The sequence below is a fragment of the Nesoenas mayeri genome (genome assembly GCF_963082525.1).
Source record: "Nesoenas mayeri genome assembly, chromosome: Z".
Classification (NCBI taxonomy): domain Eukaryota; kingdom Metazoa; phylum Chordata; class Aves; order Columbiformes; family Columbidae; genus Nesoenas; species Nesoenas mayeri.
Window position 1 is genome coordinate 23,112,300 of NC_137542.1, and position 15,455 is coordinate 23,127,754.

The following is a 15,455-nucleotide window of genomic DNA, read 5'->3' on the forward strand; positions in this document are numbered from 1 at the left end:
TACCCTCCAGCAGATCAACACTTCCACCCAACTTGATGTCATTTGCACATTTACTGAGTGCACTCCATTCCTGCATACAGAGATTATGTAATAAGAAATGCTTAATTCCACCAGTGCACTTGAGGGCCATAATAACTCATTTGTAGAGCATCTGGCACAATCACAACAGTAATGACACCACGAACTCTGTCCAAAAGAGAGGCAATGGTAGTATTTTTTCACTTTGGAGATAATATTAAAAATTTGCACAACTTATCAGGAAAAAGATGAAAGTCCTACATGGGCTGTGGAGTACATTTTCAATTCCTTTTATTTCCTTTTGTTTTTCTTTACTCTGGAAATTAAATGAAAAAGAGTAATATGTAAACTTTGCTAGCTTTTTTATATTGTCTATTTTTAAAATAAGTTATCTTTAGTTATTTTTATTACATCTGGTTTACATAAAGCCTAGCTGAAGTTAAATGGAAAGGCATAGTCTCAGCTACAGTGTGTGATATTGCCATATTCCATGGTGACTGTTTAAGTTATTTACTGACTTTTGCCTCCTTCACTGTACAACTTGAAATTATATGCAGAGAAACAACAAAAGACATACAAACTTACACATGGGTTAACTGTATTTTTGAAAGTTTATTTGCTTTGCATAGAGGAAATCTTTAACTTTTCTTGATTTCTCTTTGGATACATAATGACAAGAAGATATATTAAACCTCAGTGTGTAAAACCTGTGTTTTATGAAGAGAGTTGAGGCATATATGAAGAATTTCTTTAACAGAGCTTGAGTGTATTGCAGGAACAGGAACCTTAGTTATCGCTTCCACATAAAGCCACCAGGATCCTTTCATAATCCCCTTTGAGTTCATCCTGTCAATTTAAGCACAAAACCCCACAGTGGTTAGGATAATGGTCTCAAGTGAAATAAATGTCAGTAAGCATTCCATATACATGTACCAACCATGGAGCCTTCACCTACATAAATTAATCGCTCGATAATAGATATGTGTTAGCCACACACTGAGCTTGAAACACGTATCCTCATTGAAATTATTCCTATGACCTAGGAATAAACATACACATTTCCAGAGTGGAACAGAGGGAGGCCACGCAAGTCAAAATCCTGGGAGGCCTCATTGCATAAATAAAGGCGAGAGGCAGAGAAGATTTCTGTCCACTGAGGAGCATATGGTTTTCTTCTCTAGGTAAAGTGAAAATACGTTCCTTTATCAGTGTTGTCCAATGTTTGTTAATATTAAACACTATACACCTTGTATGTAGGATTATCTCAAATTCAGACTAATCCAACGATAATAGCTGATTCAGCATAGGATTGCTTGTTCAGCTCAGAAGCAACATGCATGATATGCATTAAGTATGCATTGGAATTATTACACATGCTGTTTTTCTCAAATTTGAGTTTACTTTTCTGAGACATAAGAATTGTTTAGTGTAGCAAATCTATGCCTCGAGGCATTTAGATGTAAAAAGACTTTAGAATATGCTGAGGTGATGTGATTGCATATCAAATTACACATCACGCACACACTACTGGTGGAAGACTAAGAGTTATCTTTGGCATCTCCCTGAAAAAGTAGCAGAAAACTATAAAAATTAAAGAGGTATTTTGATGTACGTGGGCAGTATGTTTCTACTCTAAATGAGGTGTTTATTTAGTTTTGTTTCATTTTTTAACGTTATCCACTAGCCTCCACTGATCTGCTTTGCAAGTTTAGCTTCCTTCTAGTCCCTCACTGGCTTAAATTTTCTGGAAAATATTTTGGGTGTTCTGTCCCCTTTAAGAAGGAGGTTTTACTTAAGTCACCTGGAAAGTAGGTGTCATAACTCTCAAGTTAACAAGGTATTTCTAGGATTACCTCAAGTGTTAAAAGCCAATAGGCAGTTGTACCAACTATCTCCCACAGAGCTCTTAGTGTAGTCATCTCCACTCTTCTGCCAATGTACTTTTTCTCTGCCCCAGCACAAGAAGACGATAAGACGACATTCTGAGATACGTGGCACAAGATATTGTTATGGCTTTGGCGACAAAAACTTTGCCCTTGCAATGTCCATCACTGAGCACCTGGGTTACTCAGCTACAACAAGTGACTCAGGAGGACTTGGTGACTGAGAAGCAGAAGAATTAACAAACTCTTACTGAGCTTCCCAAATAATTTACTAGTCTTGTATTTCATACATCACCTGAGAGGAAACCTACCATAATGGCTTGGCAGAGAGAAATGCCATACATCCTCTTGTAATAGCCTTTGATCTCATTCATATCCACTTCATGGCGTGAAACCATGATTCTGATGAGGTCTTTGTGCCGTGTCCCACAGCCCTGCATAAAAGGAAAAGAGAAAAAAAAAAAAAAAAAGTTAAAAAGTTTTTCTGTCATTGAAATATGTTAAAGCAACTTCTGTGTGTTAATCCATGAGTTTTCTTTGTGGGTGTACACAGCCCACATCCCATTCCCTTAACACCTTTCAGGAGCGAGTCCTCTCATATCCCCCCTTATTTGCCCTATGAGCACAATTCACTTCTGGCAGCCTACCTCCAATCCTGAATTTCCTTTCTAAGCAATTCTTTAGCTGTTTTCTAACAAGAGATACATTCTTTACAGTGCTTGCTATATGCCAGAGTCAACTTAGATTTCACCGCCTTTTAAATTTTTCTTAGGTGTGTGATGAACCTTATTTTCATAAAGATTCACTCGTTTTTTTCATCTACCGTTCCTAACCAATTCACTGGCTTTCTGCGTGCTATAGACAATCTAGACTTCCCTGCCTTTCAATATTTTTTTAGGAGTGCAATGAACTCACAGTGCTCCTAGCCAAGTCACAGCAGTATACTAGACCATTTCAGGATCTCCAACTGACTCACTCAGCCCAGGTTCCAAATTTTCCAGAAGGACCATGGATGGCTTGCCAAAGATCAGGCTTCTACAGCGTTCCTGTCCTGACCTGTAAGTGCTTTCCTATTTAATTTTCACTTATATTTTTGTGGTTTCATAAAAAAGTTCCAGTTGGCTTTCTGTCACTGTCTAGAGTAAAAGACAAACATGTGGATGGACAGATGCCTCCCTGAATAAACTATATCGAACAGACAGCTACTCCTATGGAAAGATATACAGAGGTTTCAAAGGAAATAACAGAAAGAGAGAGAAGAAAACACTGAAATTCCTTCTGCAGTCCTGTTTTATCACATAAAGAGCTTAGAGATCTCTAGGTAGCTGGTTATGTTTCAGCTTACAAAGCACCCCATGTTTTCAAAGGGAAGTTCTCTCTCTGGGTTACCTTCATCGCCATGTGGAGTTTTTCGGCAAAGAAAGCTGGTTTGCTTGTGGCACACTTCACTGCAATGAAACAAGGAGACAATGTCACACCTCTGATACATGTAACGAGTAATAAAAGGCAAAGAATATCCTATTTATCTCTTTCTTTGTTCCCCGTCTTCAAAATATCCCTTTCCTCTATCTATTCTGAAAATAATTCAGTAAGGGGAGAAAAACTGCAAGACTGTGCTCCCTAGTTTACTGCCACAAAATTAAGAAAGACGTTGCGATTCCCAAGAAGAAGGAAGTGAAAACAGAGCTGGAGGTTCAGATCTGGTGTTCTGTAAAGCAAGTTACACTGAATACTTGCCCTTCACTTGTGGTGTTTAGAGGCATCTGGTGGGACTGATTCTTTAATCCAAAGCTCCCCTGACTGTGATACAAAAACCGAGAACAAAACGAGTGTCTGGCTTCTGATTCAATCCCTAGTCTACTGGTAAGAAGGACTTAAGTGAGTGACTGCCTCACTTTATTGTTCATAAGGATGATGGCCTTCATATATAGCTATATTCCCAACCTTGTAAGAGTGTTTTCTAGAACAACCTTACAGAAGGAAATTTGTTATATTTTTAATAATTGTCTATTTTAAGTATCTTTGAATAAAATTCAGAGGAGGTCTGGCTTTATTTTTCCGGAGACATCTTGAACACATGTGGATCTTTGATACATATTGTGGTTCTTCTGACAGGTCTTTTTGGCCTATTGACTTCCTGTAAGGGTCTTCCTATGTTAATGACACATCTGTTCTTACAAGAGCTTTCTCTGTATCAGGAGAGATATTTCTGGTCATTCATCAAATTGAACTGACTATAAATAACTGAAATAAATCACTATCCTCAGACTAGACTTTCCGAAGTATAACATAGCAAATTTCTCAGTGAAACACGATAAGGTCAGAATGGCTTCCTATCAGAGCAATTGTGATGAAAGTAAAAAATAGGTTATCGTACGGTCAGTATATCTACTAGTTTACAATCTGCAGAACCACTTACCAAGGGCAGTCAGGCATTTCTCTATATCACCCTTCATCTCCATATCCACTACCTTGTTCATGTCATGCTTGCTGTATTTGGTGTACTTCTGAAAGACTAAATGAGGGGAGAAAACTCCATGAGCAGTGGTGAAAATACAGTGTTCTCTCTGCATTGCCTCTGCCTTATTCTGCCCTCACTGCTGCAGCAGTGCCCACAGATGACTGATCGCAGGCCGCCTTTCTCCTATTTCCTGGCCATCACTGTGTAAAGAACAGTGTTACTGTATGGCCTGGGGGACTCAGCGTAAAGAATGGTACTTTGTTGATATGGTTGCATTGGTGTTCTCACTGGTAGGGACAGAGGTGGTCTAGTGACTCCGCAGGACCCTGTGACATTAGATGATACATCCCCACCCAGGGCAAACTGGCCGAGGAGCAGTACCATGTGGGGAACATACAGAACCACCATCATCACATTGATCCTTTGGCCTTGTGTTCACTAGCTCTGTGAGACCTCATCCAAACAGTTTTGTTAACAACCTAAATGATATGGCTCATCACCAGTATAGAAAGAACAGCCAAGCTGCCAGCTGCACCCTTAGTTAGCAACCATGTGTCCTGTCACAAAAAACAGCAGAGTCATGTCTTGATAATCTGTATCTTCATGAGTAGGCCATATTCAAAATACAATCTCTGTAAAAACAAAAAGTTTCTTCCAACCTACCCCTTCGGAGATGTGGGTAGCTTCTTGCAGTAAGAACAGTAACAAACACATTAACATCTGTCCCTTTCTTTTGCTCTCCTGCTTCATACAAGGCCTGTCATAAAGAAATGAAAGCGGTAAATTTAACATCAGCATAGTAAAGCATGAACAGAAATACTGTACTTCTGAGGCTGCCAGCCAAAAGCAGACAATTCTTGTCAGTAATGAACTCAAGCCTGTGATGGAATCCATAACAAAACCCCGCAGAACCTCAAACTAACTCTAGCTCCATCAAGTAGTATTTTACTTGTGTCATAACTCTACCTAGACAGCACTATGCAGCTGCAAAACCTACCTTTTGGCTTTTACAACCACCATCTAGGTCTCTTGGATATATTACGTTATTGGTTGAAGATAATTTTCATATATTTTGGTATGCTTCCAGTCTGCATGGGTGTTTGGGACTAGTAGGCTTTCTTCGGACAAACAAAATTACCTCTGATGTGTTACTGGACAACTATGAAAGAGCAGCCTAAGCACCAAGCACTCCTTGTCTTTCTGGGAGGGAATTAATGGAAAGCAAGAACCAAATCAGCTCCTTCCTTTTCCTCACATCCTCAAACCTCTCTTGAAGTAATAACTGAAGACCTCCTCAGAGCAGCAAAGAAGATGTAACAATACTCTCTCTCTCTACCAAGAGCAATAGTATTGAAATTTTGAGCTTAGGCAGAGTAGTAAATTATTGAACTTTCGTTTCTAGGGCTGATGACAAAACTAAACTCCTTCTGTAGCAGGAATAAAAGCAGTATTGCTCAGTGGCCTTTTCTTAGTCAGATTTTAAAAAGAATATACTTTTAAAGTCAATCTACGTTTGTATTGGAACAGTGATGTAAGATTTCACAGTTGAAAACTCAGGAAAGGCTACTAAGGTTTACCAAGATTTCAACAAAAATAGTCACACTAATGGTGGAAGGAATAAGGGAAAGATCAGTGACTTATTTTAGAATTATTCAGAAAATACTGTGAGCGTTACCCAATAATCTTGAAAGGTTCATCACTTCAAAACTATAGTTATACACACCATACATATAGATACCATACAGAGTTCATGTTGGTCAAGGCATGGCAGCTGGTTCCACCTATACTTGAGCACACCTTAGCCCCTCTATTAAATGATGCTTTTACATGACCTAGAAGAGGTTTTGCAGAAATGTTTCTGGAGCTAGATATTAGGATGAAAATTTCATTTTCTTCAGATACCAAAGCTTACTTGAACATTGTAAAATACAGGGTGTTTCAAAAGATGAACACAATTTCAAAGCAAATAGATATCAAATTGAGTCCATCTTTTTGAAATACCCCGTAGTGTCCCCTCAGAAAAGATTGCTACAGAGTGCATAAATCTCTGTTAGGTACAGAATGCACAAGATGCAGGTAGGACATTTGCAGCCAGAGTTTGTAGTCTCAAGTAAGTCAGATGAAGAAAGACACTCTGAAGAGTGCCAAGTATGATCTTACCCTGGCATCATTTTCAGCAAGCTCATCATTCACATGAGGATTTTCACATCGGTCAGCCTATATAAACAACAAAAAAATTAATTTAATTTGTTCTCACAATCATCCAGTTCATCACAACTCGGCATTTTAGAGTTCTGCCCTACCATCTTCATACATAACTCGGGACATAATTGCAGGTAGATACAGTTACATCAACCATTCTGTGAATAAAGGTGTATTTGATTATCATAGTTCACATTCTAAGGCCATCAGCAACCTATTTCTGAAGTCCTACATTAAAATCCACAGGAAGTATTGCTTCTCATTGTGCAGCTTAGGGTTTGGAAACTGTGATTTCTTGGCTGCTGGCAATTCAATAGACTCCTTTCTCGTTGTTTTGAAAACAAAACCTGAAAATCAAAATTATGCACGTGGACGTATCCAAATAGTCTCCTATGCACATGTACAAGCTTCATAGACATGTACTCAAGAATCATGGAATCCATTTTTAATGGATTTTAAAAGAGTTTTTTATTGGGCAGCTCCAGTGTTTAGACTCCTCTGATTTTGAACAAATTCACACAAGACTTGTTTGCTCCCTGTCACAGTATCTAACTACTAGAAGCATATCTTAGCAGCAAGCCGAAAGCCTTGACTCTGTAATTGAAAGCACTTCTTCTTTTTCTCTTTCTAGTCTATTGACAGAGCTTCATCCCTGTTGTTTTTTCACATTCTTAACAGTTACTACATGCGCACACATACACACAAAAGACTCTAAAAAGCGTAACTAATAAATGCTGACAAACAGCACTGGTTTTTCAATTGCATTTGAGATAAAAGCTCATCATCGCTTGGTTAAGAACAGTAGCACATGGTCTAAGACATGCAAATTAAAAACAATGCAAGGAAATTGATATTACCTGAACACTTAGCTATTGTGTGCCTTCTCTAATATAGTTATAACAACGTTCATTTTTTATTATGAGTAACATCACTCAAAAAACTTAAGCACAGCATACCTTGGCAAGAGCAACCAAAGCTTTCTGAAAGTCTCCCGATGTGTCAGAGATAATGTCTTGTGTCAGGTCTCTCCTCAGTACTGAAATCAAACCAAAAAGGGTTTGTGGTTCATCTTAAAATTACCAACTAGGCTGACTAGATGATCACTAAAGGCCTCTTCCAAATGAAACTATTCTGTGATTGTCTGATTTTTTCAGCCTTTTCTTTGTTTCCCACTTAGATATGCCCACTAGCCATGCAGTTTTCTTACTTTCTCTCATTTAGCTTTGAGAGACAATATATATTTGTCACATGTCCTCTAAGCCCTCAGACGTGTTGTGAAATTGGAGGCTAAATGCAAAATCTGCTAACAAAGTCCTCCTCTAAGGTCTTGTGGGTGGCATTATCTTAAGCTTTTGCTTGTGAAGCACAAATGAAGGTTTTGAAATTATTTCTGAACCGCTTGTCTTTCATTCTCACCAACACTGAACTTAAGCACACGACTCTTCTGAAAAATCCCAGCATTACTTTTGGCTTCTAACTGAGACTATTTGAGAGGCATCCTCTTAGAAAAGATAGCCCATTATCTCAGAAACCACTGTTTAAGTAGCCGACACTGACTTGTGGCAGGAAACTCAACACAGATGAGAGATACCACATTCTGTGTTAGTCATCTCTTCAAAGATTGTCCAACTTTACTTCACTGGTTGCTCCTACCATGAATGTCACTTTTTTTTTTTTTTTTTTTTTTAATCTAGCAGAGCTCAACCAAGGCTATTTTACAAGAGAAGAAAAGCATTTGGATTTTGTTTGCATCCTAGAAAGCGTCTAAATGCATGGCCCATTCCATGAGACAGCTGCAGTTTCTGGAGGTGATGATGTGCCTTTTCCTTCTGAACTGGGATCTACGTAAGCCAGAAAAAAAGTCAATATGACCTCCATCCCCTGCAACTGTATCAAGATGATGTGAAGCTTCACTCACAGCCTACCTTGGTGCCTCAGCTTCTCATAAGGAGCAGTGGGGGTGTGACTGCAATGTGCCTGCTATAGCGTTATACCATTAATACTCCTTTCTTGCTCTGAATTACCTTCTTTATAGTGTCTGCAGGCTTCTCTGATCTCTCTGTTGTCTCTTGAGGCCAGAATCTCAATTAAGGTATCTTCATCAGTTCCAGGCCCCTGATAAACATGGTTGAATTTTTAGAAATGCTATTTTATACCACAAACTTAACATTTAGAAAATCAGAAATAAGAAGAAAATCAAGGACTTGGCTTTGAAGTCCCTGTGTGGAAAAAGAAAGAAAAATGACAAACACTGTGCTTCCATACGTTGTTGTGATGGCAGCTCTTTTAGAATTAATTACATATCACATCTCATGTCACTGGTACCCAAAAAGAGCACTAAAGGGACCAAACAGTGCACATCAAAGATATGAATGTAAAGTTACAAAGAAAATATTCCCTTTCCCTTTTTGTTTTCTCAAACGTAAACATATGTTAACACTAGGACTTTCCACCATGGCATCTGCAATCAGTTTTCAGAAGGCAGAAAGAGTTCATTCTCAGAACAGAATACCATTTGCAGCCAACCTCCTCCAAGCCTGAAATTAAGTGGAGATTGCTGGATATGGTTCTGAGAACCTGGTTTACAGGTATAGATTTATTTTACAAAAGGGGGTTCAAATGAAGACACGACACAAGCTTTAAAACCCAAGTCCAGTGTCCCTTACAGGCCCTGACATTATTTATACTCTTCAGGAGAGTTTTTCTCAGAAGTTTTTGACTTACCCTCATACAGGCTCTTAATTCTTCAGCATCAAACTGAGCAGGAGTTTTGAGCAGAGCCACAACAACTTCTTCCAGGTGGCTTTTCAGAACTCGTTTCATGGCTTCTTCCAGACTCTGTGACAGGAAGCATAAGGAACACACTAAGCTAGAGAGAAGGGTAAAAAGCTGCTGTTCAGCTACAGTCCAAACATCGCGTCTAATCTCTGAGGATTCTTAACCTACATCACTCCTTTAGCTACTAGAAAGAATGGTGAAGCCCTACTTGAAGTTTTTCATTGGTCTCCTTTGTGGTAGTCAAATTGTCAGGGTTTTTCAGTAAGTACTCAGGAGAGTTTTCACACAGTCAGTTCAGCCACGTTCTCTCATCAGAAGAAGACTCAAAATAGGCTTTTTTTTTCAAGAGAAGGAATTACTATATTGCTGTTATGATTATGACTGACTTGCTTATCTGGATACCATTTTAATTCACCCAGTTATTGCATAGACGGTGCAGAATTTGTAGTGGAAACCATGGATTTACTATCATATCCTCCTATTCAAATCTGCAAGTCCTGAAGTTAAGATCTGGGCTTTGTTCATTCTAATTTGACTATAACTTAGGGATTTAAAAAAAAAAAAAAAAAAAAAAAAAAAGAAAGAAGGAGAAAATTGAAAGCAATTTACAATTTAGACCATTTCTAGAAAAATGCACTCATTTCCAAGATTCTCAGTAGTTCCAGGGAGTAACAGTTACACCCCTCAACAGTGGAAGAACACTATCTGCTGTACACCCATCCCCATACCAGTGTGGGTATACTTGTGGAACAGAGTTTTGGTCCTACAACTTTCCTGTCCTGTTTAATTTTTTTTCTGGACTTAAACAGTCAGGGAGATGCCTCCAAGTCCCCTTCTCCATTTCTCCCTTTCTCCCAGCAGGCTGTCTCCAGGTAGTGCTGAAATCTTGGCATTACCAGTCAAGTTGTGATTTAAAGGATCCCCAGGGCATTCAGAAAGATGGAAAGTCAGAATTTTAAAATCTGTTTTTATTTCCAAAGAGTGGCTGCTGTTTTCAAAGGCTCAGCACTGACAATACAGTTGCAGGCCATTATCATTTTGGCATTGTTTTCACAAACTACGGAAGGCAGAGGACTGTGACATTGGTTGTATGAAACCAAAGCTATAGGTGCCATCTGAGCCAGCAGCAACATTGATATTCTGGGTGCAAATTTAAGCTTGGCTTGAATATACTTTACCTTTCCTTTAGCCTTGTGATAGGCAGCTTTGATCTGCTGACGCTGAGCATTTGTTCTTGTAGTCATGATGTCAATGATGGTGGCTTCATCCACACCTACGAGTCACCAAAAATACAACATGTCTAAGGCACTGCAATTATTATAGTGGTCTCTAGAGCGTCCTTTAGCCAAATAATAATTTTTCCATTTTATCATTTACTTTATGTCATATTTGGTTTTCTTGATACACTAAAGCTTAATCAAAGGAGACACTAATCAAATTACAGGCAAGTGCCAAGTGAGAATTTCATTACAAGAGAGAAGCACAATAGAAGCATTTGCTGCATTATCAGCGTATTCCCTGCCTCCCGCAGGGATTTCATTCAAATCAAATAAAAACCTATGAGTATGGTATGTTATAGTACTGATTGATTCTCTAGAAATTAAATATTTACAGCCCTTCCTTCAACATATTTCAGAACTCTAAGATAGTGGTAAGGTTTGAAATTGTAACACTGCATCAGGATGTCAAAGAGTTGAGGTTCTTTACTGAATGGCATAACTGACTGTATTGCCAAGCTCTGGACAACAGAGGCAAATGTCCTGCTTGCCATTGTCTCACGCTCTGATATTTTATTCTGTACAACTCTTGACTTTTTATACGGAAGATTCCTAATGTACCAGGCTCAGTAGTTAGTCCTCTTACCCTTTGCAGTCATAGCTTTCTCCAAAGCAACAACATCAGCTGATGGATCAAAGTTAGTCTGTTGTGGTACTACATGGACACATTGTGTACATTTCTGCAGAGGGAAAAAAAGAAAGAAAAATAATTAGTGCCCATTCCAAAGAATAGTTTTGCAAAGAAGCACTTTTAAAGGCCTAAACAAACCACATATTTGGGATTGCCTGTTATAGGACTGTGAAGAAACACACTCAGCTTTGTAACTGCAGAGAACTAAACAGGCTCAGCAATGGATACGCTTAGGATATATGTATTCCCTTCACACCTCTTATGTTAAACAGAAAGTGCTTCCTATATTGTTTTAGGCACCTGGAGAGTTGGTTTGCACAGGAAAGTTGGTTTCCATGGGAAAATACTCTGTAACTGTCATGGTAGGCAATTATGTCCAAATTTTAAAGGCTCTGCAACCACAATGACATCATACAGGCACTGCCAATGACGTGCTATTAATTTCAGTGCTCATCTGATGCAAATTGGCTGTGTGTCACATTAAGGGACTTCACAGCTGATTCATCTCTAAGGTTACAAGCCCTTCTTGCATGTAAGGTCTTGGAGAAGTTTCAAGTCTCATCCTACAAGCAAGTGAAGAATCGTTACCCAACTTCTTTGAAATTTCAGACGTAAGCCACACTATCTTCACAGGCATTATCTACTAGCTGCTTTTGGTGAGCCTATTCCTAGATGGGCGCTCCCTAGTCAATGCCTAAAGTGGTCTCAGAATGACTATGGGTGATAAATTCCACTACATGATAAATCCATCATGTAGATTGCTTGTCCCAATGGCTTGCCCCAAATGAGCAACATGACAAATCAACTTACTACATAGAGCCTATAACCCAGTAGCATGACCTCACCAGTGCCATATGGTTACCATCTTTTACAGAAGCTATAAAAAGCTCCAGAATTCTTACATGAAATATGTATCTATAATTCCCCTTACTATGATATATGGTGAGATTTTTTAAATAAGGAAAAACCCAGGCAACCATCCAACATAACAAAAAATAAAAGAAAATAAAAGCCACCAACATAAAACAAAACAAAAGAAACTAATCAAACAACAACAACCACAAAAAAAAAACCAAAATCACAAAACTAAACAATTAATACCAGAAAATAAAAAAAAACCCTAAATAAAGCAAAATGTATGTGAAAGACCTTGTCCAGCTTATGCCTTTAAATCACTTCTGAGAGTACGTGAATAATGCTCTCAAAATGCAAAAATACTTACAATACATTCCTGCTCCAGATTTTCCATGAACCATGCCTGTTTCAGAAATTCTGATACCACAGCCATGTTGACAGAGTTTCTGGGAAGAGACGCATCAAGTGTCAAATCATTTTTCATCAAGTTACAAATGTTTTCCATAATTTTGTTTCCTTTTGGCAGGTGACACAATGCTCCGCAATTGCTTGCACATCCCTAAACCCTTATCTACTTGCAGAAGTTGTAGATTAGAGATAGAACAGCATGAAGGTGCATCTCTTTCCATCTGAAGTGCAAACAGCTCCTGCAAACAGTACCTAGATCCAGGAGCTATGAATTCTGTCAAAACAAGATTTTAATGTAGCATGAAAAGGACTGGAAGAACTGATGGCTTTCTGCCCTATATTTTCTGTCTCTTTTGGGATCAGGACAAAGCCTACAAACAGAGGGATGAAAAAAAGTGCATGTAACTACAGAGGGGTGCAAAAAGAAGATACTGCAAACAAGTATGACACTTCTTTCTCGTTACTCCATACTGAATGCCTATTTGAGACTTATTCCCTTTAATAAAATATAATCCGGGTCGTGTGTTCCACTTCCTCAACTGGAATGTATAGAGGTCCCATTTAAAAGAAAGCGGGAGCAAGCACTTTCAGTTTCTCAGTTTGAAAAATATGTGGTTTTTATGCACTTTATCATTCCCAATTGGAACAACCAACATTTCAACTGGACTGAAAAGCCAAAGTGAGATCCAAATGGGAAGTCCTAACTGCTGCTTCACAAGAATTACTGCACTGGTGCCTTCTGTCTAGCTCCCAGTCCCCAGAATAAGCACCCTAGAATGGGATATATGCACACTTTTAGAAGTTTTGAGAAAGTACGCAATATTTATTGAAAATATTTGAAGACACAAACTCAGCTTTTACACTACAGTCTGTGTCAAATAACACCATTTCTCCATGCCTATTGAACCATCAGAGATACACTCTCTGGTTACTGTCCAATGCTAGACACCAGGATGAGGATGTAAATTAAGGTCTTTACACCCTGTCAGAGAAACAGGCAGTAGATCTAACACAATAATTAATTTTATGGTGGGACAGTCTACTGAATAGGAATAAAAACATAGATAATTATCCTTATCCTTATCCTTATCCTTGGAAGATTTAGTGGATGTTTTAGAGAGCTAACACCAGATGTTAGATCCTGTATCAATGAGGATTTTCCTGAGCTTTTCCTCGCAATACCAGGGGTTTGCTCTTCTGTTTCTAGAAGTTTGCTTTGCCTCATTTGCTTCACTTGCACGAGTGAAGAGCCTTCTACAGTCCCTAACAAAAAAACTATTGTTGAACTAGCAGCATTTTTGAAGTTTCCGTACGATGCACCTTTGTTTTCCAGCAAAACAATTTTTACTGTGTATTTCTACAGCAGTCCACTACAGAGGAGAGAGGATTCACAGGAAACAGTCAGCTCCAAATTACTTTGCTTGCAATCTTTTAGGGTTTTTTTTGGTTTTTTTTTTTTTTCCATTTCCTTACATGCGTTATATAAAAGCAGTATCTGTCCAAACCCTTCCGTGTACATAAAACAGTTCAAAATTTCTCCTGCTCACATTCATCTTTTCCCATGCCAGCAAATTCAATGAGCAGAATGTTGTACCAGGTCACGACATATTTAGCATACAATTCTTAAAGTTTGCAGCAAAGAACTACAAAAACTTACCTTCTTCCTCACAGACACTACCTTTCAGGGCAGCACCAGTCAGGAGTAAGAGAGCTGAGGGCTTGTCGTGCTTTTATAGCACTGCACGAGTGACCCCACCCAGCAACCACCATGTTCGTACCACTCCAACCATCGGCTACTCTTTGCAGCAACTAAATCTGGGTGTTTACAAAGCACAAATCCACACCAAAAAGTCACTGCAAAATTATGTGCTGGAGACAGCAGGAGCACATTTCAGATGGGAAATGTCAATAAATAATGATGCTCGACATGGCATTTCTCAGATACTGCTTATGTCACTATTTTGAGACAAACGTTAACATAGTATGGAATACTATTTCTGCTGAGACAAACAGAAATGATCAGTAAAAACTGAAAAGAATAAGATTTGATTTTGGTAAACTGCCAGATTTGGTCTTGCCAAATATGCTTCTTGAGGCAGGTGATAACAACTGTAGTGGGCAGATGGATTTTCCCCATGAAATTCATCCTATACAACATGACAGCAAAATGAGCCAGTATTTTATTGTATGTTGGGGCAAAGATCAGAAGCCCTTCCATCTGTTTCGGAGTTGGATGCTTCCCCTGTAGTATTGTTGTGTTTGTTCTACCTGACATGCTTTGAAGACGTCTTAATTTGGGATGTATTTGGGAGACAATAATTCGAGATAGGTCCATCTAGAGTTGGGTTGTGATCATGGGTATTCCTATGATACTATATCATGGGTGGCATACAGCTTCAAATCTAAACACACAACTTCTTTTTTAGTTTCAAGCTTAAAGAATCAAAAAATGATATTCATATGATACATAATCAATACCGTGTAATATTTATTATAGTTTCTCTGTTAAAGGATTTATTTTTGTTAATGTGTTATTTCCCATTCAGATATCATTTCAGCTGTGGACTTCACTGCAAACTTGCAAAGAGGGACAAGATTAAACAATAGGTGTTTGTGCCTTGATACTGATTCAAAATAGTTCGAGGAATTCAAAATGGTTTTTAGGAATTTTCTAACTGAGATTAACTGCAATTTGTTTTGCACTGCACCAAATATTTATCATTTGCCTCTCTCTTTCTTTATGGATTAGCTGACATTTGGCTAGCACCTCAGGAAATACTGAATCAACATTGACCTTCTGGCAACAAGAACTCTATGCTTTCACCAAACATCCATTTGCTTCTATGATTCATTCCCATACTTGTTGTTCACTTATTTGCAGTAAATACCTTTCTGTAGCTCCATTAATTTCTAGAAGTGTATTTTCTGAGTCTCATGGTAAA

At 38.5% G+C, this 15,455-nt stretch overlaps 1 protein-coding gene across 1 annotated transcript; it reads right to left on the reverse strand.

The window, feature by feature from the left end:
• Window positions 1–804: 804 nt before the first annotated feature.
• On the reverse strand, window positions 805–12,611 carry LOC308051957 (annexin A1; the record flags this gene model as incomplete). The annotated part of the gene is made up of 12 exons (XM_080362640.1): window positions 12,473–12,611; window positions 11,206–11,299; window positions 10,521–10,615; window positions 9,289–9,402; window positions 8,589–8,679; window positions 7,521–7,600; window positions 6,523–6,579; window positions 5,026–5,119; window positions 4,321–4,416; window positions 3,291–3,349; window positions 2,213–2,335; window positions 805–864 (listed from the first exon to the last, which is right to left on the reverse strand). The coding sequence occupies exons 1-12, from the start codon at window positions 12,608–12,610 to the stop codon at window positions 805–807; spliced, it is 1,101 nt and encodes a 366-aa protein (XP_080218766.1). The 5' UTR covers window position 12,611.
• Between the last annotated feature and the right edge of the window lie 2,844 nt (window positions 12,612–15,455).